General features: G+C 36.6%; 1 protein-coding gene across 2 annotated transcripts in view; it reads left to right on the top strand.

Annotated features, from left to right (window-relative positions):
• Positions 1 to 27,197, top strand: part of LOC130846387 (glycine receptor subunit alpha-3) — a 190,886-nt gene that overhangs the window by 48,215 nt on the left and 115,474 nt on the right. For both annotated transcript variants that reach the window (XM_057724600.1, XM_057724601.1), the window contains exons 2-3: positions 3,630 to 3,757; positions 21,348 to 21,415. In XM_057724600.1, coding sequence (XP_057580583.1) covers positions 3,630 to 3,757; positions 21,348 to 21,415 — 196 coding nt within the window. The remainder of the gene's footprint in view (positions 1 to 3,629; positions 3,758 to 21,347; positions 21,416 to 27,197) is intronic.

Raw genomic sequence — 27,197 nt, 5'->3', positions numbered from 1 at the left:
CCTCCATAAAAGCAGGGAGAAAACTGTCCAAAGAAAATGTGACAATCAGCTTTTTCAGAACTCTGGTAATTAATCAGAGACTTGCAGTAATCCATGAAGTAGTTAAATCAAGAAAAACATCTGAATCTTAGTAAGAACAGTGGGACTTCTGGTTTGTACCTCACTCTATTCCCATCCCCCTTTCTGGAGCTCCATCGTAGCATTGTAAGCCAATAGCCTGCAATAACAGTAAAAACAGAAGCCTGGCAGCCACCAGAAGAGACAGAATGGAGTTTGAATTTCTTTGAAACCATATTCTTGGAAAATTGTCATTATTTGACCTTTCCGAAGGTTTTCTGGGAGACCCCACTTGCAAGACTTTCATTTGATCTAACTTGGCGCTCACCCAACTTGAAAAGGCTTTTTCCTGGAGATGTTTGTCAATTTTTTAACTTCACGGTACCTGAGGCCATAGAGAACAGTGGGGTGCAAGTGATAGATTAACATAAAGCTTAAGGAAAAGCAGCAGAATGGTATGTTCATAGGGGTTTGGAAAAGCTCCACATATTCTTGGGCATCTAGAAGTCCACACATTATGTACAAGGGTGTGAGCATCCAGTATAGTGGGTTGAACTGCATCCTTCCAAAATCCACACATTGAAGTTCTAACTCCCAATACCTCAGAACATGACTTTCTTTGTAGATAATTAAGGTAGAATGAGGCCATATTGGTGGACCCTAATCTAATATGACTGGTGTCCTTCTTGGAAGAGATTAGGACACAGATACACAGAGAGGAAGGACCACGTGAAGACACAGAGAGAAGACGGCCATCTCCAAGCAAAGGAGGGAGGCCCTGAGAAGAAACTAGCTCTGCCAACACCTTGATCTTGGATTCCTAGCCTCCAGAATTGTTAGAAAATTAATTTTTGTTGTTTAAACCATCCAGTCAGTGGTACTTTGTTAAGAGAGCCCTGGCAAATGAATATATCCAGGGCTGCATGCGTGCTCAAGAAAAGCCAAGGATACCCTGAGTTCTCAACTCTGGTTGCCTTTGGGCCCTGTGCAAACAGGAAGTAAAGGCTAAGACAAATTTGTCAACTTCCTGACTCAGTGTTGAAGCCTGACTCCATGAACTCAAGGCCCCCAGAAAATACTGGGAGACTTTTCTGGTGCTGGGAATTTTAAAAAATCCCTGTCTAATTATTAGCTGGTCTCTAAGCTAACTGAACAGATATTCCCATAGTCATATATGATAAAGAATGTAGACTTTACAGAATTAGTTCAGAAAAGTCAATTACTAGGCAAAGACTTTAAATCAGCTATTTTAAATACATTTGAAGAGCTAAAGGAAACCATTTTCTAAGAACTGGAAAGTAAGTATGACAATAATATCTCACCAAATACAAAATACTGACAGAGAGATAGGAATTACAGAAAGAACAGAAGAGTAATTCTGGAGTTGAAAAGTTGAGTAACTAAAACAAAAAAATTCACCAGAAGGCTTCTATGAGTTTCCTATGACTGTTGTAACAATTTTTTTTTCTCACAGTTCTGGAGGTCAGAAGTCTGAAATCTGTTCACTGGGCCCAAAACAAGATGTGAGTAGGATCACACTCCCTTAGAGGTTCTAGGGGAGACTCTGTCACTTCCTCTTCCAGCCTCTGTTGACCACTGGCATTCCTTGGCTATGGACACATCACTCTAATCTCTGCCTCTATGGTTACATTGCCTTCCCTCTTCTGCCTATAATCAAATATACTCCTGCATCTCTTTTCTAAGGATACATGTCACTGCATATACGGCTGACCTGGAAAACCTATGATAATCTTCCCCATCCAGTGGAAAATGTGAGGGATTGCCAGTTCAACGTACATAGTTATCTATTATTTTTTTTAAAGTTGAGAGACAGAGTATTACTGGTTCATATCCAGGTAAGTTAGTTTATTTGTTGGTAAAAGAACGTAGACGTTTATTTTCTGACAACTGAAAGGAAGGATTTTGCAAAGGAAATGCAGGGAACGGTTTAGAAGCAGCAATATGTAGCTAGAAGAGCTCTGACAATGCCTTCTTCTGCCCATTGTTCTTGGGCCGTGGAAGATGAGCAACTGCTGCTTAAGAGGACAGGCAAAAGCTACTTAAAACCAGATGTTAGGAGAAAGTTGTGGAGTTATTGAGAAGAGAGTAGGGGTTTTTTTTTTTTCTTTTTCTATTTTTCATGATGATGATGATATTAGAATAAACTTCCCAGAGATCACCATGGCACAGAGTTCAACTGACCAGGAATAATCAGAGATAAAGGCTTACAAAGTAATATGGAACCAGCAAAATAGGGAGAGAAGAAGCTTCTGTTCAGAGAGAAAGCAAGAAAGACAGAATGAAGGTTATTGAGAAGATAAGTGATTTAGAATGTCCAGAACTAGATAAATCCTCTAGAACAGGGCAACAGTTAATAGGTGCTGTTAGCTGTGATACTATACTTTCAGAAATACTGTTCTCACATTATCATTGATTTTGGATTTTACCGTTGTGATTATGAACTACTGAATATATGTGTGTGGTAGACGATTTAATGGTGATGGCTTTAAGGCTTATTTTCACTTCTTATTAACAATTCTGGGAGGCAGAATTTAATAACTTGATACTGCTGAGAATGACCACAAAGGTTCAGGGTTTGGTGATGCTCTAAGTTGAGTGACAGAGCTGGGAGGACATGATGACTGACAATCTCCAGGAAGTAACATCAGGTTGAATATAAATATTTCAAACACATGTGTGTTCAGAAAGTCTGCTTCACTTTTCTGAGCAAACTCTGTGAATAAAAAGGATCATTTGATATTAGCAAGTAGGCCTAGACATTCTGGGGACAAACCTAGGTAAATGAGGAGCTGGTCAGGGGTGCAGTCATTTGCGGGCTTCTAGGATGAGCAGCTGCAGAAAAAGGAAAATGTTTGAATTAAAAAAATACAATAATCCTTTACCTTTCCTGGACACAGCACCTCATCTGATAATAGCCAAGTGCACAGACCACATTTATGGTAATTTCTCAAACTCCACGCACAAATTTTAGGTCTGAACAAAATGTACTGTAGATGAATGACACACAGTGAAAGCAGAATGAATTTAACTGAGTATGTTACTAATATAGGAAGCACTCACTCTAATTGAAGAAAAAACGTTGTTTAATCTATAGGACAGAAGTTTTATTACTGTTAAGAAAAATTCTCAGAGCCTGAAAGGTGATTTTTTTTTCTCTATGAAAGCAGTAAGAATTGTATTCCACAGCTGGACTTTCATATTTTCTTATGCCTGAACCACTTAGGATAATTTTAGCTGAAAATTGCGATCAGAAATCAAATTTGGGTAAATATAAATTTTGAAAACCTAATAATTTGGAGTGGCTTTGTTTCCAGACAACACAAATATTGTCATCCCTGAATACATGTGAAAAATTATAAATTCTGACCATAAATCTATAAATATCTGCCATTATGATAATATTCACTGTACAGTATATAAACCCTTTTTTTTGTTGTTTTTATGTTTTCAAAGGTAGTTTTGCTTAGCATTTTTATTTTATACTTCTAGGTAACAACTGTTAGGAAGACTTCTTTTTGGTAAAATCTGTATTTTTTTTTTCTCATTTGCAGTTTGGTTGCAACAAAGGAAACAGATAGTGCAAGATCTCGAAGTACCTCAATGTCGCCTTCTGACTTTCTGGATAAATTAATGGGGAGGACGTCAGGGTATGATGCAAGAATCAGACCCAATTTTAAAGGTAATTGTTTTGCTTACTACAACAAATGAAATGTGTTTTAAGTATGATTCAACAAGATAAATTTTCAAATTGATTTCCCCCCAAATTCTAAAGCTGATTTCCAATAATCCTCCAAGCAATATATTGGTCAAAGATACATCTTGAAAGAAGAAATATATTCTCATGTTAATAGCTATCACAATTTGTCTTTTTTGGACCATGCAACATTATGTTAGTTTCAGGTGTACAGCCTCATGATTTGACACTTTTACATATTATGAAATGATGATCACAACCAGCCTAGGTACCACGTGTCACCATACAAAGTTGCTACAATGCTGTTGACTATGTTCCCTGTGCTGTACATTATATCCCCACTGACTTATTTACTTTATAACTGGAAGTTCATCCCTTTCCATCTCCTTCACCTATTTCGATCACCTTCCTACCCTCTTCCCCTCTATTCCCTTGTCTATTTTTTTTTCTTTTAAGAAATTTGCCTACTGAATCAAATGAACTAATTTAAAGTGGATATTATATAAGCTTTCCCTTCCAATTTGTCAAAGACCAGGAATTAACACTGTGAGACTTCAGGGGCATGACTATCAATAATGTGATATTCCATCAATCTAAGTTTTTTTGAAAAAATAAATGAGCAAAATTAACTATATATATACATATATATATAAAGAATAGGAACAGAAATTTGCCAAACAGATGTGACAATATATTACAATAACGTAAATGATTCAGTCTTCATTTCTTCATGGATTAAATTTTTTTTTCTGCACTGTGTGGCATGGAGGGCCTTAGTTCCCCGACCAGGGATAGAACCCATGCCCCTGCAGTGAAGCGTGGCGTCCTGACCACTGGACATGAATTAAAATCTTAATGAAAAAAAAAAAACCCTAGAAAATACCTAGATAACCGAGAAAAGAATAGGAAAATGTTTTTAAAATATAAAATTATTGGGAAAAACCTGTATGTTTGCCCTTTCAGGAATTTATAAATTTTGTAAGAGGAAAACAAAAAAATCTTAGCAGAGATATTCTCAGACAATTTGCAGAAAATAAATAAGATCAACCTAATTAACAATCAATGAAGTGCAAATTATAATAATATGATAGAATTTTCACCTTCCAAATTATCAACATTTAACAATAATATTATTGATAATTATTTTAATCTCAAATACATTATTATAAAATTTATTTCTGGAACACTGATTTCAAAATTGTGATTATTTTCACAAGTACATTTACATTAAAACAAAATTTATGTTGCAGGCCATAGTGAAGAACAATTATTAAAAAACTATAAAATGACTATTAAAATGTAACTTTCTATTTGCTCTTTTACATACTGCTAATTTTTTAAAAAAACTCTAGATGTAAATGTTTTTCTTTAAACAAAATTATGATACTTATTTGTACTATTTTGTGTCATTTCTCTAAAAAGTGTACACCTTTTAAAAATCCGATTTGAGATTAAATATTTTAAATGTTACTAAAATGCACCACACAAAAGTAGGAATAAATAATTCTCTTAAATTACTTTAAATTGGTCCTGAACACCTTTGAAAATTATCTTAGAAATTAATTAAATATAAATGTTAGCTGTTTATAAAAATAAATATTGAAAGAAATTAAAACCTTTAGGTGCCTAACACTAAAATTATCTTTCTTTTTCACTGGTTAATCAACCGTTCTCTTCCCCTCCAGAATAGCCATAATTCATCTTAAACCTTTCTGAGAAACAGGTTTCTCCAAGAAAGACTCTGTGCCTTTAGAATAATTTAAGTATGAAATCTCTGTTATATCTTAGTCCCATTTAAATATAATGATTTTGAACTATTGTAAAGAATGCATTTAGAAGTATAATTGGGTTTAGAAATAATTTGGGCGTCTGCTAAAAAAGAATTAGCAACTAAGGCTCCATATGTCACTAAATTAGTTAATCATTCAAAAGAAATTAGAGTTTTGCACAAATCATTATTTCAAAAATTTGGTCTTATGGAAGAGAAATGGTGTGTATAGAAACAGTTATTTCCATATTGAAAAACAAAAATAATAGGTAGATGCTACTCTTTCTTCCCTGGATTTTGAAATCTGTTTCCTTTAGAACAGTTCCTATTTAGGAAAAAGCAGAATGGAAGGGACACAGTGAGAGAAAACTCTGTGGTACCAGGCATAAGCCACACAAACTACAGGAAGGTTGTGTTGCACATTGCTAGACAGGTGCTATTTTGCATGTTTATCTGTTTGAATTTTTATGACAATAGGAAAAATTGTGTACCTGAACTTGGTAAAAATTAATTTGTCCAAAAATATTTGTGATGAATAGCCTCAACAGACCTTACGCACAATTCTTTGAGGCAAACACTCCAAAAGGAAAATTGGTTACTTCCCGTGAGCATCTGTTTAATTTCTTTGATGGCTTTCTAGGCCTTTTACAAAGAAGGTGTCATGAGATTTCTTTGCACTAACTAGACTGCTAATTGGATGCCTCCATTCTTGCATTCCACCTCTTCTGTATTTCTTTTCTGCCCAGTGATTTCTCTTCTCTCCTGCAAGAACAATTATGTTTATTCATCTGGTTCACTCTCTTTAAACCATTGGTTTTCCTGCGTGTGATAGAAATGCACTGTGGTTGAGGAAGGACTGAGTTGATTTGCCTGGGTGCTGATACATGTTTTGGCTGCTGTGTGTGTGGAGGGAGGTGGTTTTCTGCTGTTTCTCTCTCTCTGGGAAAGGAAATCCGACAGACATGGCACTGCCTTTGGTCTGGGGTTCTCCAAATGCCAGAATAGAGATGACTTTTGTTTAGATGACTTTAGTTTTTTTAGATGATGGAGGTGTTAGCTAATGCTAAGGTCATAATCTTATTGCAGTATATAAGTGTATCAAATCAACACATTGTACATCTTAAGTTTATACAATGTTGTATGTCAATTATATCTTCGCAAACCTGGAAAAAGAAAACACTTAAAAAGACAGCATTGCTTACAGAATCATATTATTTCCAATCACCTTAATAAGCTATGTTTGCAAAAGGAAAAAAAAAGTTATGTGCACCCTTCAAACCCATGGAAACTCTAGCCACACCCGCCCCCAGCTCTAAGGGACTATGAATGGGGAGCAGGGAGCTTCCGGACACAGGCCTCCTTTCCTGTGGATGATGACCCTGAACTTGCTGCCTCTTGGCACGTTAGCTTCCTTCTCCATGCATTTCTTTTTCTTTGTTTTTTTAAGCTCTTTATTGGAATATAGTTGCATTACACTCTTGTACCAGCTTTTGAGGTACGCCAAAGTGAATCAGCTGTATTTATACATATATCTCCATATCCCCTCCCTCCCAGGACTCCCGCCCACCCTCCCTGTCCTGGCCCTCTAAGGCATCACCCATCATCGAGTTGATCTCCCTTTGTTATACGGCAACTTCGCACTAGCTACCTATTTTACAGTTGGTAGTGTATATATGTCTATGTTACTCCCTCATTTCGTCCCAGCTTCGCCTTTGCCCCCCGCCCCCCGCCCCCCAACCCTATGTCCTCCAGTTCATTCTCTGCATCTACATCCTTATTATTGCCCTGTCATCGGGTTCATCAGTACCATTTTCTTTTTTTTTTTAGATTCCATATATATGAGTTAGCATACAGTATTTGTTTTTCTCTTTCTGGCTTACTTCACTCTGTATGACAGACTCTAAGTCTATCCACCTCATTACATATAGCTCCATTTCATTCCTTTTTATGGCTGAGTAATATTCCATTGTGTATATGTGTCACATCTTCTTTATCCATTCATCTGTCAGTGGGCATTTAGGTTGCTCCCATGTCCTGGCTATTGTAAATAGTGCTGCAATGAGCATTATGGTACATGCTTCTTTTTGGATTATGGTTTTCTCTGCGTATATGCCCAGTAGTGGGATTACTGGATCATACGGTAGTTCTATTTTTAGTTTTTGAAGGCACCTCCAAACTGTTTTCCATAGTGGCTGTACCAACTTACATTCCCACCATCAGTGCAGGAGAGTTCCCTTTTCTCCACACCCTCTCCAACATTTATTGTTTCTAGATTATTTGATGATGGCCATTCTGATTGGTGTGAGGTGATACCTCATTGTGGCTTTGACTTGCATTTCTCTAATGATTAGTGATGTTGAGCATCTTTTCATGTGTTTGTTAGCCATCTGCATGTCTTCTTTGGAGAAATGTCTATTTAGGTCTTCCGCCCATTTGTGGATTGGGTTATTTGCTTTTTTGGTATTAAGCTGCATGAGCTGCTTATATATTTTGGAGATTAATCCTTTGTCAGTTGCTTCACTGGCAAGTATTTTCTCCCATTCTGAGGGTTGTCTTCTTGTCTTCTTTACAGTTTCTTTCACTGTGCAAAAGCTTTTAAGTTTCATTGGGTTCCATTTGTTTATTCTTGATTTTATTTCCTTTATTCTAGGAGGTAGGTCAAAGAGGATCTTGCTTTCATTTATGTCATAGAATGTTCTGGCTGTGTTTTCCTCTAAGAGCTTTAAAGTGTCTGGCCTTAGATTTAGGTCTTTAATCCATTTTGAGTTTATTTTTGTGTGTGGTGTTAGGAAGTGTTCTAATTTCATTCTTTTACATGTTGCTGTCCAATTTTCCCAGCACCACTTATTGAAGAGGCTGTCTTTTTTCCATTGTATGTCCTTTCCTCCTTTGTCAAAGATAAAGTGCCCATGTGTGCTTGGGTTTACCTCTGAGTTCTCTGTTCTGTTCCATTGATCTTCCTTTCTATTTTTGTGCCAGTACCATACTGTCTTGATCACTGTGGCCTTGTAGTATAGTTTGAAGTCAGGAAGTCTAATTCGACCAGCTCCATCTTTCCTTCTCAAGATTGCTTTGGCTATTCGGGGTCTTTGGCATTTCCATACAAACTGTAAGATTTCTTGTTCTAGTTCTGTGAAAAATGCCATTGATAATTTGATAGGGATTCTGTTGAATCTGTAAATTGTTTTGGGCAGTACAGTCATTTTCACAATATTGATTCTTCCAATCCAAGAACATGGTATGTCCCTCCATCTGATTGTGTCGTCTTTGATTTCTTTCATCACTGTCTTATAGTTTTCTGCATACAAGTCTTTTGCCTCCTCAGGCAGGTTTATTCCTAGGTATTTTATTCTTTTGCTTGCAATGGGAAATGGGAGGGTTTCCTTAATTTCTCTTTCTGCCATTTCGTTGTTAGTGTATAGGAATGCAGGAGATTTCTGCGCATTAATTTTGTATCCTGCTACTTTACTAAAATCATCAGTTAGTGCTAGCAGTTTTCTGGTAGCATCTTTAGAGTTTTCTATGTATAATATCATGTCATCTGTGAAGAGTGACAATTTTACTTCTTTTCCAATTTGGATTCCTTTTATTTCATTTTCTTGTCTCACTGCTGTGGCTAAAACTTCCATAACTATGTTGAATAATAGTGGTGAGAGTGGGCACCTTTGTCTTGTTCCTGTTCTTAGAGGGAATGCTTTCAGTTTTTCACCATTTAGAACGATGTTGGCTTTTGGTTTGTCATATATCGCTTTTATTATGTTGAGGTAATTTCCTTCAATGCCCATTTTTTGGAGGGTGTTTATCATAAATGGATGTTGCATTTTGTCAAAAGCTTTTTCTGCATCTATTGAGATGATCATATGGTTTTTATCCTTCAGTTTGTTGATATGATGTATCACATTGATTGATTTGCATATATTGAAGAATCCTTGCATTGCAGGGCTAAACCCCACTTGATCATGGTGTATGATCTTTTTAATGTGCTGTTGGATTCTGTTAGCTAGTATTTTGTTGAGGAGTTTTGCATCTATATTCAGGGTGATGTTGGCCTGTAATTTCCTTTTTTTGTGACATCTTTGCCTGGTTTTGGTATCAGGGTGATGGTAGCCTCATAGAATGAATGTGGGAGTATTCTCCTTCTGCTATATTTTGGAAGAGTTGGAGAAGGATAGGTGTTAACTCTTCTCTAAATGTTTGATAGAATTTGCCTGTGAATCCATCTGGCCCTGGGCTTTTGTTTGTTGGTAGGTTTTTCATCACAGTCTCAATTTCCATTCTTGTGATTGGTCTGTTCATATTTTCTATTTCCTTCCTGGTTCAGTCTTGCAAGATTGTACTTTTCTAAGAACTTATCCATTTCTTCCAGGTTATTCAATTTATTGGCATAGAGTTGTTTATAGTAGTCTCTCATGATCTTTTGTATTTCTGTGGTATCCGTTATTACTTCCCCTTTTTCATTTCTAATTCTGTTGATTTGCGTTTTCTCCCTTTTTTTCCTGATGAGTCTGGCTAATGGTTTATCAATTTTGTTTATCTTCTCAAAGAACCAGCTTTTAGTTTCATTGATCTTTGCTATTGTATCCTTCATTTCTTTATCATTTATTCCTGATCTGATCTTTATGATCTCTTTCCTTCTGCTCACTTTGGAGTTTCTTTGTTCTTCTTTCTCTAATTGTTTTAGGTGTAAGGTTAGGTTGTTTATTCGAGATTTTTCTTGTTTCTTGAGGTAGGATTGTATTGCTATAAACTTCCCTCTTAGAACTGCTTTTACTGCATCCCATAGGTTTTGGGTCATTGTGTTTTCATTGTCATTTGTTTCTAGATATTTTTTTATTTCCTCTTTGATTTCTTTAGTTATTTCTTGGTTGTTTAATAGCATATTGTTTAGCCTCCATGTGGTTATATTTTTTATAGTTTTTTCCTGTAATTGATATCTAGTCTCATGGTGTTGTGGTTGGAGAAGACGCTTGATATGATTTCAATTTTCTTGAATTTACTGAGGCTTGATTTTGACCTAGGATGTGATCTATCCTGGAAAATGTTCCATGGGCAGTTGGGAAGAAAGTGTATTCTGTAGTTTTTGAATGGAAAGTCCTGTAAATATCAATTAAGTTGAGATGGTCTAATGTGTTATTTAGAGCTTGTGTGTCCTTATTTATTTTCAGTTTGGATGATCTGTCCATTGATGTAAGTGGGGTGTTCAAGTCTCCCACTATTATTGTGTTACTGTTGATGTCCCCTTTTATGGCTGTTAGCATTTGCCTTATGTATTGAGGTGCTCCTATGTTGGGGGCATAGATATTTACACTTGTTTTATCTTCTTCTTGGATTCATCCCTTGATCATTATGTAGTGTCCTTCCTTGTCTCTTGTAATAGTCTTCACTTTAAAGTCTAATTTGTCTGATATGAGTATTGCTACTCCAGCTTTCTTTTGACTTCCGTTTGCATGGGATATCTTTTTCCATCCCTTTACTTTCAGTCTATATGTGTCCCTTGGTCTGAAGTGCATTTCTTGCAGGCAGCATATGTAAGGGTCTTGTTTTTGTATCCATTCAGCCAGTCTATGTCTTTTGGTTGGAGCATTTAATCCATTTACATTTAAGGTGATTATTGACGTGTGTTTCTATTACCATTTTCTTAATTGTTTTGGGTTTGTTTTGTAGGTCTTTTAATTCTCTTGTGTTTCCTACTTAGAGAAATTCCTTTAGCAATTGTAAGGCTGGTTTGGTGGTGCTGAATTCTCTTAACTTTTGCTTGTCTGTAAAGCTTTTTTTTTTTTAATTTATTTATTTATTATTTTTTGCGGGGTACACCAAGTTCAATCATCTGTTTTTATACACATATCCCCATATTCGCTCACTCCCTCAACTCCCGCCCACCCTCCCTTGAGCCCCCCACCCCCACCCTCCCCATTCCAGTCCTCTAAGGCATCTTACATCTTCAAGTTGAACTCCCTTTGTTATACAACAACTTCCCACTGACTATCTATTTTACAGTTGGTAGTATATATATGTCTGTGCTACTCTCTTGCTTCATCTCAGCTTCCCCTTCACCCCCCGCCCCGCCCAAACCTCAAGTTCTCCAGTCCATTCTCTGCATCTGCGTCCTTGTTCTTGTCACTGAGTTCTTCAGTACCATTTTTAGATTCTGTATATGTGAGTTAGCATACAATATTTGTCCTTCTCTTTCTGACTTACTTCACTATGTATGACAGACTCTAGGTCTATCCACCTCATTACATATAGCTCCATATCATCCCTTTTTATAGCTGAGTAATATTCCATTGTATATATATGCCACATCTTCTGTATCCATTCATTTGTTGATGGGCATTTAGGTTGCTTCCTGTAAAGCTTTTGATTTCTCCATCGAATCTGAATGAGATTGTTGCTGGGTAGAGTATTCTTGGCTGTAGGTTTTTCTCTCTCAGGACTTTCAGTATATCCTGCCATTGTCTTCTGGCCTGAAGAGTTTCTGCAGAAAGATCTGCTGTTATCCTTATGGGTTTTCCCTTATATGTTATTTGTTGCTTTTCTCTTGCTGCTTTTAATATTTTTTCTTTGTGTTTAGTTTTCATTAGTTTGATTAATATGTGCCTTGGTGTATTTCTCCTTGGGTTTATTCTGTATGGGACTCTCTGTGCTTCTTGAACTTGATTAATTATTTCCTTTTCCATGTTGGGGAAGTTCTCCACTATAACCTCTTGAAATATTTTCTCAGACCCTTTCTTTTCTTCTTCTTCTTCTGGGATGCCTATGATTCGAATGTTGGTGCGCTGAATGTTGTCACCAAGGTCTCTGTGACTGTCTTCCTTTCTTTTTATTCTTTTTTCTCTTTCCTGCTCTGTGGCAGTTATTTTCTCCATTCTATCTTCCAACTCACTTATTCATTCTTCTGCCTCAGTTATTGTGCTGTTTATACCATCTAGAGTATTTTTAATTTTGCTTATTTTGTTATCTATTACTGTTTGTTTGCTCTGTAGTTCTTCTGAGTCCTTATTAACTGTTTCTTGTATTTTCTATATTTTGTTATCGAGATTTTGGATCATCTTTACTATCATTACTCTGAATTCTTTTTCAGGCAATTTTCCTATTTCCTCTTCATTTATTTGGTCTTGTGGGGTTTTTTCCTGCTCCTTTGCCTGCATGGTGTTTCTTTGTTTTCTCGTTTTGTCTAATTTATAGGATTTTCTGTCTCCTTTCCCTATGCTGCCTTGTAGTAATTCCTCTTGTTTCTGCCCTCTGCCCTGTGGTGGGGTTTGTCCAGTGTCTTGAGTAGGCTTCCTGGTGGGGCGGGGGGGGGGGGGTCTTGTGTCTGCTTTCCAGTGTGTGGCTCTGTGTCTTTTCTCTCTGATGAGCAGGGCCATGTCAGGTGGTGTGTTTTAGGGTATCTGTGAGGTTAATATGGCTTCAGGTAGTCTGTGTGCTGATGGGTGGGTTTGTGTTCCTGTCTTGTTTGTAGTTTGGTGTGAGGTGTCCAGCACTGGCAGTTGCAGACAGTTGGATGAAGCTGAGTCTTAGACTCTGATACAGGGCTCTGTGAGAGTTCTCTGCAGAGAATCTTCCCTGTGTCTGAGGACTCCCTTTTTGTCTAGCAACCTGGATTCAGTACTCCCTCCCCAGAGCTTCCTACTTGACATCTGATGGAGTAGTCCAGACTTCAGAGGTTGCTTGTCCCAGCAATAAAGGGGTTTTAAAAAGACTGTCCAAGCCCCAGACTAATGGCAGATTGTTGAGTCAAACATATACTAAGTCAAGGAAACACATACATGTATAAGACACACAAATACTGAATCCAATAGAACATAAGGCACTAGAAAGACCTGACAGAAGAACCCCAGTATGCCATCAGACTGTCAAAGAGAAAACCACAGAAATTCAAAACCAAAAAAAAAAAAAACAAAAAACCACACACACACAAACACAAATCCAGGGAGATTTTGACAGCTAGGATCAAATATAATAAAGAGCAAGAGTACCACCAGAGAGACTGAAGATTCTCAGAACGAAATCAGACAGTTATACTTAGAACTAAGATAAAGACAAAACCTAATAATAAAAACCAAAGCAGTGTGTCATCTGGAGAATAAAGCAAGGAAATAGAGCAGACTGATAATATTGCTTATAAGTATATTAAGATAAAATAAACTAAAAAAGGGTAGAAGACAGGGCAACAGAAGAGCATAGTGTAACTGGAAATACGAAAAGAAAAAGAGAGAAATAGAAATGTATAAAAGATAGAGATGAAAAGAAGGTAGGAGAGATACAGTCAGCAGTACAAAAAACTTAGCTAGAAATAGAAATATATAAAAAGGCTAAAAACAAAAATAAAATAAAAAATAAAATAAAAAGATATGTTATAAAATGTGTAGATCCCTTAGGACTAAGATCGTAATTAATAAAATTTTTTTAAAAATTAAAAAATTAAAAAAAAAACTAGAACTGACCCCAGAATGGACCAGATCAATAGAATTAATGGTAATATTTCTGTTTCCTTGGGGTCTTAGCTGTAAGTGTCCTTCTACCCGCCTTGGGCTCTTTGTGTTACTCTGCAATCAGCAGAGCTTCCTTTATTGTTCATCTGTAAGTGCCAGTGTGTGAGAGAGAGAGGGTACAATAGTGGCTCCTTCCCCTGGGAGTGAGTGAGCAGTGGTGCCCTGCCTGGGTCACATGGCTTGGGCAGCTCAGGCCAAGAGAGCAACTCCAACTGCAGCTCCGCCCCCCTGCTACGACTCTGCCAGGGGCGCCCTGCCTGGGTCACAGCAGTTCAGTCGGCTGTGGTGGTACCTGTTGCAGAGGGACGCTGGTGGCTCAGGTGTAAACAGAATGTCTCTAGAGCTGGGCTATTCTGTGGACTTTTGGCTCTCAGCTGCAGGCACTCTAGGCAAGCCCCTGCCCAGGGGCCTTTGTTATCCCTGAGTGTGTTAGCCAGCCCCAGAGGGGTCCTTCCTTTGTCCATCGCAGGCACTGAGAGAGAGGCTACACCGAGAGAGAGGCTACACCCGCAGCTCCTCCCCCCACTTGTGAGTCAGCAGTATTGAGCCGACGCCACGGCCATGCAGCTTTCCGTGGTAGGCATTCTCTGCTGTGGATTTCTTCCCTCCTGTCCTCTCAGTCCATCTCCCCACTGCCAACAATGTTTCTCACCCTGAACCAGTTCTCCAGTTCCCACGTTCCAGCTCCCAGACCCCCGGTTCAGCTGTGAGCCAGTGTCTCAGTCCAGACATGCTGAGCCATGGTGCAGACCCTCCATGTTTCTCACTCTTTCCCATCTGCCATAGCTCAGCTGCTTCACCCTCTTTGAACAGTCCCAAATGCCTCCCTTCTGACCCAGGGAAATTCCCATTGGAGAAGGGGTTTCTCCATCAGATAAGGGATGTTCCCCTGAATTCAGTAACCTCCCCTCTGTTTCAGATCCCCCTGCCCTAGGGTGTGGGACCCATCCCTTTCCTTTCTTCTCCTCCTTTTTCTCCCTTTTTTTTTCCCCTCTGTCCTACCCAGTTATGTCAGGATCTTTGCAGTCCTTTCTGGTGTCTGTGGTCATTTGATGGTGTTCAGCTGGTTCTCTATGGGAATTATTGCATCTTTTGGTGTATTCCTGATGCACCTGTGGAGAGGGATGCATTCCATGTCCTTCTACTTTGCTGCCATCTTTCTTCCTCCAAGCATTTCTAATCATCATTGATTTCAGGCTTTGCTCTGTTTTATCTGTCAACCATATTTCTTCTGCCTTCTATATTTTATGTCATTAAACCAATTCTGACTTTCCTCTCATTGTCTTTGGTGTGATATGTCTAGTCTCATTTTTATTCAATAATATCATTTTTATGTCCTCAGAAAGAAAGAAAACTATGCTCAATTCTCCATCTTGAAATAGAAGCTTCAAGGAGTCATTTGAAACTAGATGCCAGTTTAACAGAGAGAAAGCAATTGAATAGCAAATAAAAGTACGTCCATAGACAATAAAATATTATTTCACTAGACTATTTTACCAGCTTTTTCTAGATTTTGTTTCTTTCCTTTGACTCTATTGTTTAGGCCTTCAGTTGGCCTTTGATCACCTTAAATCTAACTTGGACCCAGGCAGAAAGTACTCTGTCAGCAATCGCCTGTGTATTCTTTCTATATATTTATTACATTTTTGTGAGGTTTTTTTCATTCTGTCTCCAATGACCATTCTCTTTAACTAGAAATAACATGGTTTGCCTTCACTATGTCTTTGTGGTTTCTGTCTTTTCATCTCTAATATTTCTCTTATTAATCCTTTTCTTCTACATCACAAATACAATTTTCATATAGTTTCTTCTGCTATAACACATTCTATCCCCAGAATAGTATGTGTACCTAATACTCATTTCTCCCCATATTTTTTTTTCAGGGAAAGCATTAGAATCTTCTTTATCTATTTTAATTATTCCTATGTATCCAGACACTACTCTTCTTGAATAAAATTCAGTTATTTTTTGAAAAAGCTATATTTTCTATTTGCTTTTTATGTAGTACAAGGTCATTTTAACAAGAAAAATCTCTTTAATAATAAGCCTTTCTAAAACTGTAGATGAACACCTCAAATGTTCACAGATTTAAATTCCTCACCCTGTATTTTTAGATTTTGTTTGATTATTTTTTAAAATATTCTCTCTGTAGTACTTATTTCTCATTTTTATTTTAAAACATTCTCAAACTAACAGAAGATTTGCATGTATAGCACAAACTATTTTTCCCCCCAAACCACTTGAAAGTAAATTTTTGACCCGATGCCCAAATACTTGGGTGTATCATACAAATAAGAACATTCTCTTAAATATACACAGTCTAATCACTGAAACAAGCAAATTAACATGGATATATTGCTGCCATCTAATCTTCAGGCCCCCGTTCAAATTTTATCAAATTATCTAAGTAATGGCTTCATAGCAAAAGAATCTGGTTTACAAAATCTTCATACAAAAGAATTATGTCTTATATTTTGTAGGTCATTTCTCATTGTCTCCTTCAGTCAGAATAGAACCTCATCCTTCCTCTGACTGTCATGATCTTGGCATTTAAAAAATATTAGTATTCCTTTTTTTTTTTTTTTTTTTTTTATAGTTGTGGCACATGGGCTTAGTTGCTCCATGGCATGTGGAATCTTCCCAGGGCAGGGCTCGAACCCGTGTCCCCTGCATTGGCAGGCGGATTCTTTACCACTGCGCCACCTAGGAAGTCCAAAATTTTATTTATTTATTTATTTATTTATTTATTGGCTTCATTGGGTCTCCATTGCTGAGAGTGGGCTTTCTTTAGTTGCAGCGAGCGGGGGCTACTCTTCCTTGTGGTATGCAGGCTTCTCATTGTGGTGGCTTCTTTTTGTTGTGGAGCACAGGCTCTAGGCATGTGGGCTTCAGTAGTTGTGGCACGTGGGCTCAGTAATTGCGGCTCATGGGCTCTAGAGCACAGGCTCAGTAGTTGTGGTGCACAGGCTTAGTTGCTCTGAGGCATGTGGTATCTCCCTGGGGCAGGGATTGAACTCATATCCTCTGCATTGGCAGGCAGATTCTTATCCACTGCGCCACCTAGGAAGTCCTAGTATTCCTTTACTTAACAGAATGTTCCTCGATTTGCATTAGTCTCATATTTCCTCACGATTCAATTTAGGTAATGCATCTTGATAGGACTATCACAGAAGTGATGCTATATTCTAATTGCATCTTATTGGATTGTGGACCATGTTAATTTTTACCATAACTGATGATGTTCACTTTGATTAACTGGCTAAGCTGGTGCTTTCCAGAATGTATCTATATACATACACATATATACGTAAGTATACATACACATACACACATATATTAATTTACATCTGTGTATTTAGTTCTCTATCTATTGAAAACCACAAGTTGTCCCTGATATCTCTACTACCATGGTTTATTCTATCTTCTGAGTTTCCATATTTAACTCCCTCATGTAACAGTAAGGCTCCCATTACCTTTAATATAATTACATATTTGATCAATACATAATGAATCTCCCTCATCTGCTGCCACTTTCTCTCCTGCACAAATGCCCCAGGGTCCTGTTCAGACTCTCACTCCTCATGCCAGCCTGCCCCCCTGTGGACAAGCTCCTTACCCTTCTCTGGTTCTAATGCCCTAGGCCAGGCTGCGCCACTCACCCAGGCTCCAGACATCCCTTGCTAGGAAATCCTTCCGCACCGATGTCCTCCTCACCCTGCTCTAGTTGCCCACACTCCCCGCTGCCGTCCCCAGCACAGAAGCCTATCTTGCACTGCCTGAATGAATGGCTTTCGGCTACGCTTTCATGAAGGAAAGGGAGGGGAAGGGGAAGAAAAGGGGGAAAATAAACTGGATCCTATTTTTATGCCATAATTTTCCAACTTTTTTTTCAAGTGTCTAAAAAATAATTTGAAATATGGATCTGAAGTCATCAAATATGCTTTTGTCAATTAAAAAATAAAATAATACGTTATCTTTCCTCAAGACATGACTACATAAATAAATTTTATCTAAAAATTTTTTAGATAAAAGCAAATTTTTTTGAAATTTAATCTTTTAACTGCATTCTTTTTTTTAAAATTGGAGTATAGTTGCTTTACAATGTTGTGTTAGTTTCTGCTGTACAATGAAGTGAATCAGCTATATGTATACATATATCCCCTCCCTCGTGGACCTCCTTCCCATGCCACCCCCCCCCCACCCAATCCCACCATCTAGGTCATCACAGAGCACCGAGCTGAGCTCCCTGTGCCTTAGAAAGGGTGAGGCTCTAATGCAACATTACATTAGAAAAGTTTTTGAGTCATTTTCATGAACACAAGTTATTTTTTTGTTTGTCTTTTTGTTTGCTCTAGATCTGAATGGTGAACAATTTTTCCCCAACATGAATAACAATAATATAACTGCCAAGGCTTTGCATTGTACTTTGCCATTTTGCCTTGGTCCATCTCTGAGCTTAAAAACCATGTTCTATTTCTTTAAGAGACATCTAAAAGAAAACATGCTGCTGAAAACATCTGCAACTACGGTCATTTGCTTTTCAGACCAACGATGGCTAATGCAGTGAACAATTTTGAAGCACAATTTGCCATATGGATGCTATAGCAGTTATCTGCTCTGTTGCTAAACATAGTGGGAGATATAACAGCTTTTGCTTTGGCACAGAGAAGTACCAAATTGACCAAAGACCGCTAAACAGGTGCTCTCTGTAATGGCAATAGAAGATTTACAGTCTTCTCTGTGTTTCGTTCTCTACAATATTTTTGAATATATAGTATATATTAATAGTGAGGATAGAAAGACTACTCCAAGACTGCTGCCCTGATCTGACATGGACCAGAAGCTAAAAGTGTAGAATATACTGCTTTATAAACATTATGGTACTGTATCCATTTCATTCCTTGTAATCTGTCTCCACTGTCACTGTCCTTGGTCCAGGCCATTCTGTTTCCCATCTGGATACTTACAATAAATTCCTGTTTCCTCTGTCTCTAAGCTTTTGCCATCCATTCAGCCATTCACCACATTATGCTGGTTTGCTACACTCTTGTGATCAAGAATCTATAATAACTCCTTCATGTTCGTGAAGTTAATCCCAAATACCTTCACATTACATTGAAGAGATTCTATGATCTAACTCAAGACTATCTTTAAAAACAATGGTCTTTATTTCCAAATTGCTTCATACCTTAATATATTTTTAAATCTTTTACAAAATAAAATAAATTCTATATGTGTGTGTGTATATATATATATACATATATCATGTGAGTGTATATCGTATATGTATATCTTTCAAGTGAGTGCTCTGTTTTCAAATTTGAAATTAAAGTTTGGTGCCTGAATCCATTCACCTTTCTTTCTGCAGAAGAAGAGAATACATACACAAATAAGTAGTAAAATGGAAACCAAATAGCACTTCTGTATATCCTAGTAACCAGGTGAGGAACACATCTGATAACTGATGGATTAGACCATAAAGCTTAGACTTGAGAGCACTGTGATTTCCTTTACCACCACATGAAATTGAGATTTTGAGGCCAGGCTGACTTTTTGCCCTTAGGAAGAGTTTCCTCGGTCTGATGGGAGGTGTGATGGAGAAGCAAGGGCTGGAGTCTGGTTCATAAAATGTGAGGCATCACGTCCGCAACTGTTAGTGAAAGCCTAAAGTAGCCACCTCTCTTGTGACCATCGGTCTTCTATGGAAACATGATATCATAGGGAGAAAACAAATGCATTGGAGTCCTCCTCCTCCTGACACGGTACTTCATACTGCTCCTTTGAGAAACTTTCTGGAATCATTGGGATGTGCTGTACAGCACCTGCTTTCAAGGGACCCTGAAATGCATCAGAACGGACGTTATTAATTTCAGGTCACTGAAGCCTATGCTGAATTTTCAGCTTCATCCTATTTTTCACCAATATTATCTATAATTCTATGCATAATAATTAAATTCAGAAGACAAGACTGAAAAATAAAGACTCTGCCCTTTGTTAAATTAAAATAAGAAAAGCATCTCCCCACTGTTTTATTTATTCTTATTTCAGCCAAAGAGATCACAGTCAGGTGGAGCTGGCAGTTCTGTAGCATCAGCTTTGTATAGGGCTATGTTTCCCCGACATGGATGTACCTGCAGCTGCATTTTATTGGAAGATGAATTAACCCAATACTAAAACTTTTGTGTTTTCCCTCTTCCACTGGATTTGAGTCAATAAAGCACAACAGAATTCATCTTAAGTGAAAGGATATTCCCCAGATTCATATTGTGGTTACCAGCAAAGGAAAATAGCAGAATTTTAGGCTCAAGAAAAAGAAGAGAATAGCCTAGAAAGTGTCAAAGATTACTTAGTTTTTCAAGAATCCAGTCAGCCTGTGTATATATTTTAGAGTTCAGCACCGTAGACTTGCACTACTGGAGAGCATAAAATGACCACTATGCTCCAGGACAAAAAAATCTGGAATGGAGTAAGCCTGAAGGAAAATAAAGTTAATAGAACATCTGATGAGCCGGGTATGGAAACACAATTTAGACATTTCAGAACTTGTGGGTATGTTAACGATACATAAGAAGGAAACTATGTGAAATACATAAAACAATTATCAACCTCAGGAACATGTTCTGCAGGAAAAGAACAGTGACATAGTTATGTTAGTATGGTTATTTGGAGGTAATAGTTACCTTGTCATAATACTGTAAAAACTGAATACTGATCTAACAACAGTGACAATTTAGCCATTTGGGTAATGGGAAGACTGAAAAAAGGTGTATGTCAGCAGGGGTGGGCATAGCATGTGAAAGAAAGTGAAATCCTTACCTTCTGCTGTGACTGTCAGAACATATGTCTAAAAAGAAAACGTCTAAAGGAGTAAAATAAACTTATTGTAAACACCCAAAGAGTCTTTTAAATGAGTTGAAGTGATTATCTCCAGTGAGGAGTTAAATGGGCATATAGGGCAAGGGGCTGCTATCTTTTTTTGTAGCAAACCTTGTAAAGTTAAGTGACTCAATTATGTTCATGTAAAAAACAAACACAAACAAACAAAATAAATTAGACTTAGATATCAGTTTTTGTGTGTGATTTTATCTGACTAGCTTAGGCAGAGATTAACTGAGTTATTGTAACCTCTACTGCACAATATTTCAGTGTTTTTTATTTATATAGCTATCAAGTCTAATAACAAAGCTTGTATCCAGATAATGAAATGCTTTGAATTCTTTTTTTTTCAAACCACAAATTAGAGGCATGGAGTTATTTGAAAATATTTTAGATAAATATCTAATCAGCCCTTCTGTTTTAATCTCTTTTTCAGGCCCTCCAGTTAATGTCACGTGCAACATATTTATAAACAGCTTTGGTTCTATTGCCGAGACAACCATGGTAGGTAGGCATGTTGACTTTGTAATGAATTTCACACTGGGGTAATTTATAATCATGTTCTTGGCAACTTTTCTGCCAATGGTATGTAATTAAAAGCCAAAATTCATATAATGAGATTTTAAAAGATAAAAATTAATAGTATAACTAAATTACAATCAACTGCAGGTAATAATGTTTCAGTTAGAGATGGTATATTAGAGAGTAAATGTAAGTGAAAACAAGATTGATTTTTCCCATTTAAGTAACTAAATATTAGATCTCGAATTAAAACTGAAAATTTTACCATATGAATTATTTATTTATTTTTAATGCTCTTTAGTAAGCAGACATAAGCATAGGAGTAGATAATGTCATGTTTAATTATTCTTATAAGTGTGTTTATAATGTTATTTTAAGTATTTTGATTACCTTGCCAAATGAATATAGTATTTGCTCAAATATCATAAATATTTTGCAAATTGTGGTATATGCTTTAATTTAACTAAACTCACTGAACTGAGACTTCATTACTGTGTAATTGAGGACATTTTACATAATCAAGTTATTAAGGCCAAAAAACTTATCACTCCATACCAAATTTATTGTTTTGAATTTTTTAACTTTCTCCAAAGATTATGTTGTATCTTTTCTTTGCCCTATAGTTTTCAGTGTACATTATAGTTAAAATAAAGCGCAGAGATAGACACATGAACCACTATATATCTGTAAGATTGTCTAGCAGGAACTTTTTTTAATTGCAGCTATGAATTGTGGTTCTTAAATCACCTAGAATTATACTCTATTCCTAAATTTGGCAAGTATAATCTGCACTAACTTTCAAAGCTGATTTTAGCTAAAATAGGATATGAAAACTCTTAAGATTTATTAGCTTCTAAAAACATTATTAAGAAAGAGAATTATTCTTATTTTACATATATCAGAATGACTTGATAGCAAATTTTCTAAAGAAAAATAATCTAATATTTAAAGTATTATGTGGAGGGGCTGTGTAGAGTTGTGTGTGTGTATATATATGCATATAGAGGATCTTTCTCAACAGGAAGAGGCTTTTTTCAGGCATCAGTTTTTAAAAATGCTGTTTTCCTCATGTATGCAATATTTAGCGGCATCTCTGTGATTCTATTCAAACTCAATATACTATAACTACAATAAAAGCATCAGTGGAGAAGAACTGAAATCATTTTGGGGGCATTATATAGAATTCTCTTCATTGCAGTATGTAAATTAACACTAATGTGTGTACCTGTGTGTAAACACAGAGCAAATGACATAATTTGCTAGCATAAGCACAGTGTGATTCTGGTGCAATTTTGACCCTGAAATGACTATAATCCTGTTTCAGAAGTTGACATAGTCTGGATTCTGGTTGAATATTTGGTCCTGATTTTTTTTTTAGGACCCTCATATGACTTTTACTTATTTTTTCTGGTCCTGATTTATACCCTGTATTTATACATACTCAATTCAAATCATTTTTTAAAGCACTTTATTGGAATATAATTGCTTTACACTATTGTGTCAGTTTTTGAGGTACACCAAAGTGAATCAGCTATATTTATACATATATCTCCTCCCTCCCGTGACTCCCTGCCACCCTCCCTATCCTGGCCCTTTAAGTCATCACCCATCATTGAGTTTATCTCCCTTTGTTATGCAGGAACTTCCCACAAGCTATCAATTTTACATTTGGTAGTGTATATATGTCAATGCTACTCTCTCACTTCGTCCAAGCTTCTCCTTTGCCCCCCACCCACCCTGTGTCCACAAGTCCATTCTCTACATCTGCATCTTTATTCTTGCCCTGTCACTAGGTTCATCAGTACCATTTTTTTTTACATTCCATATATATGAGTTAGCATATGGTATTTGTTTTTTTCTTTCTGGCTTACTTCACTCTGTATGACAGACTCTAAGTTTATCCACCTCATTATAAATAACTCAATTTCATTCTTTTATATGGCTGAGTAATATTCCATTGTATATATGTGCCACATCTTCTTTATCCATTCATCTGTTGATGGGCATTTAGGTTGCTTCCATGTCCTGGCTATTGTAAATAGTGCTGCAATGAGCATTATGGTACATGCTTCTTTTTGGATTATGGTTTTCTCAGGATATATGCCCAGTAGTGGGATTGCTGGGTCATATGATAGTTCCATTTTTAGTTTTTTAAGGAAGCTCCAAACTGTTTTCCATAGTGGTTGTACCAATTTACATTCCCACCATCAGTGCAGGAGAGTTCCCTTTTCTCCACATCGTCTCCAACATTTATTGTTTCTAGATTGTTTGATGATGGCCATTCTGAGTGGTATGAGGTGATACCTCATTGTGGCTCTGACTTGCATGTCTCTAATGATTAGTGATGTTGAGCATCTTTTCATGTGTTTGTTAGCCATCTGCATGTCTTCTTTGGAGAAATGTCTATTTAGGTCTTCCACCCATTTTGGATTGGGATATTTGCTTTTTTGGTATTAAGCTGTGTGAGCTGCTTGTATACTTTGGAGATTAATCCTTTGTCAGTTGCTTCACTGGCAAGTATTTTCTCCCATTCTGAGGGTTGTCTTCTTGTCTTGTTTATGGTTTATTTTCCTGTGCAAAAGCTTTTAAGTTTCATTAGGTCCCATTTGTTTATTCTTGATTTTATTTCCATGATTCTAGGTGGAGGGTCAAAGAGGATCTTGCTTTGATTTATGTCATAGAATGTTCTGGCTATGTTTTCCTCTAAGAGTTTTATAGTGTCTGGCCTTACATTTAGCTCTTTAATCCATTTTGAGTTTATTTTTGTGTGTGGTGTTAGGAAGTGTTCTAATTTCTTTCTTTGACATGTAGCTGTCCAATTTTGCCAGCACCACTTATTGAAGAGGTTGTCTTTTTTCCATTGTATATTCTTGCCTCCTTTATCAAAGATAAGGTGCCCATATGTGCGTGGATTTATCTGGGCCCTCTATTGTGTTCCATTGATCTATATTTCTGTTTTTGTGCCAGTACCTTACTGTCTTGATCAGTGTAGCCTTGAAGTATAGTTTGAAGTCAGGGAGCCTGATTCCACCAACTCTGTCTTTCTTTCTCAAGATTGCTTTGGCTATTCAGAGTCTTTTGCGTTTCCACACAAATTATAAAATTTCTTGTTCTAGTTGTGTGAAAAATGCCATTGGTAATTTGATAGGGATTGCATTGAATCTGTAAATTGTTTGGGGTAGTATAGTCATTTTCACAATATTGATTCTTCCAATCCAAGAACATGGTATGTCCCTCTGTCTGTTTGTATCATCTTTGATTTCTTTCATCAGTGTCTTATAGTTTTCTGCGTACAGTTCTTTTGCCTCTTTGGGCAGGTTTATTCCTAGGTATTTTATTCCTTTCCTTGCAATGGTAAATGGGAGAGTTTCCTTAATTTCTCTTTGTGCTTTTTCATTGTTAGTGTATAGGAATGCAGGAGATTTCTGTGCATTAATTTTGTATCCTACTACTTTACTAAAATCATTGATTAGTGCTAGCTGTTTTCTGGTAGGATCTTTAGGGTTTTCTATGTATCATGCCATCTGCAAAGAGTGACAGTTTTACTTCTTCTTTTCCAATTTGGATTGCTTTTATTTCATTTTCTTCTCTGACTGCTGTGGCTAAAACTTCCAAAACTATGTTGAATAATAGTGGGGAGAGTGGGCACCCTTGTCTTTTTCCTGTTCTTAGAGGGAATGCTTTCAGTTTTTCACCATTTAGAATGATGTTAGTTGTTGGTTTGTCATATATGGCTTTTATCATGTTGAAGTAACTTCCTTCTATGCCCACTTTCTTGAGAGTTTTTATCATAAATGGATGTTGAATTTTGTCAGAAGCTTTTTCTGCATCTATTGAGATGATCATATGGTTTTTATCCTTCAATTTGTTAATATGCTGTACCACATTGATTGATTTGTGAATATTGAAGAATCCTTGCATTTGAGGATTTTACTAAGAAGTAAAATTGTCACTTGATCATGTATGATCTTTTTAATGTGCTGTTGGATTCTGTTTGCTAGTATTTTGTTGAGGATTTTTGCATCTATAGTCATCAGTGATATTGGCCTGTAATTTCCTTTTTTGTGACATCATTTTCTGGTTTTGGTATCAGGATGATGGTGACCTAATAGAATGAGTTTGGGAGTGTTCCTCCCTCTGCTATATTTTGGAAGAGTTTGAGAAGGATAGGTGTTAGCTCTTCTCTAGATGTTTGATAGAATTCTCCTGTGAAGCCATCTGGCCCTGGGCTTTTGTTTGTTGGGAGATTTTTAATCACAGAGTCAATCTCAGTGCTTGTCAAATCACATTTATAGATAAAGGAACCTGTACTGTATTTTTCCTACCTAGACTTCCCAAATTATATTTCTAGCCCTGGCAACTTTCTCATTTTAATTGCTACTATACAACACTGTATCATCTTGAAAACCTGGACATATGTTTATACTTAATCTTTTGCAAGATAGCTTCAGTGAAACAGTTTCAACATCAATAATTGGAAAGGTTTCTAGCCTGACTTGTCTTTGTGGGCTGGAGGAAGGGATTTGGAAAAGAGAGAAGACAGGGCCAGATTTCCTCATTAAAACCTCACAGATTGTCAGGTTCCTGAAGGTCTCTGCTCTTTATGATGTAATTTTATCAGTCTACCACTGAGTGTTTATAACACACACTGCATAGGATGCTGAATTTCTTCCCTTTAATAATTTTAGACAGACTTCCTTTGCAGAATAATATTATGCCAAAAGCTTACAGAATATTGCAAATACACCTTCCCAGGGACCCTCACTCAGTTTTATTTCCCTTTTCCAGCATAGAAATCCTTTCCATTCCTTCATCTTCCGTCATAATGTATCCTTTTGAAATCATTTTCAGCATCTATCACTTTCCTCTTCAGAGTTTCAAGCAGCATCAATGAACATTAATCAAACACCCCAGAGGTAAAGTATTATAAAATTAACTAAGTCAACCTTGATATCTTTCCTTTTAACCTTCCAAACTCCTAAACATGTGACATTATTTCTTTTCACATAATCAGATTCAATATTTATAAGAAAAAATTTAGTGGTATCAGAAAGAACAGCTGCAATATGGTATCCATCTACATAGGCATAGAGAAAATTAGAATCTATATTTTTTATCCTAACAATCAAAATATTTTGCTACCACTTGATTACTTTGATGTATTTTATTTATAATTTCTACCATCACAGCTATGCAAGTAATCTTTATCCCACGTTTTACTTGCCATAATATTAAGTTAATTTATTTTTACAAAATTGTTCATATAGTTTTTTTAACGTTCACATTTTTATATGAATATACTTTACTTTTGTTCTTACAATACAAATAACTGAATTCAACTGAGACAATGTATTAAATTGAGAGGATAGAATTTCAAATTACCTGTAATCATTAATGGGATATCTTTACATCTGAGAATTCATATCTAAAATAAAACTAAATAATTCTCCCAATCTTTATATCTTTGCTTAACAAAGATCTTAACCATGCTCAGTGTCTTTACTGATCAACTGTATTAAGCTCCCTCTACTGGTCTAGTCTCTGACCTATTGTATCTCTCTCCATTTTAAAATAAGCTTTAGTCCCATTTGAAGTAATTATTTGATTCTTGAGAAAATTTCTCTAGCAGATAGTCTACTTCTTTAGCCATTTTTTGAAAATTAAGTTAATTCAGATCTTTAACATATCTTGCATCTTCTTGCACCAGCTGTGTTTTTCTTAATATTTATGTGCATTTTTTCCCAATAGCATAAGCTCAAATTTC

This window comes from Hippopotamus amphibius, chromosome 2 (assembly GCF_030028045.1).
Source record: "Hippopotamus amphibius kiboko isolate mHipAmp2 chromosome 2, mHipAmp2.hap2, whole genome shotgun sequence".
Taxonomy (NCBI): Eukaryota; Metazoa; Chordata; class Mammalia; order Artiodactyla; family Hippopotamidae; genus Hippopotamus; species Hippopotamus amphibius.
This window is presented reverse-complemented; position numbering and strand designations above follow the sequence as displayed.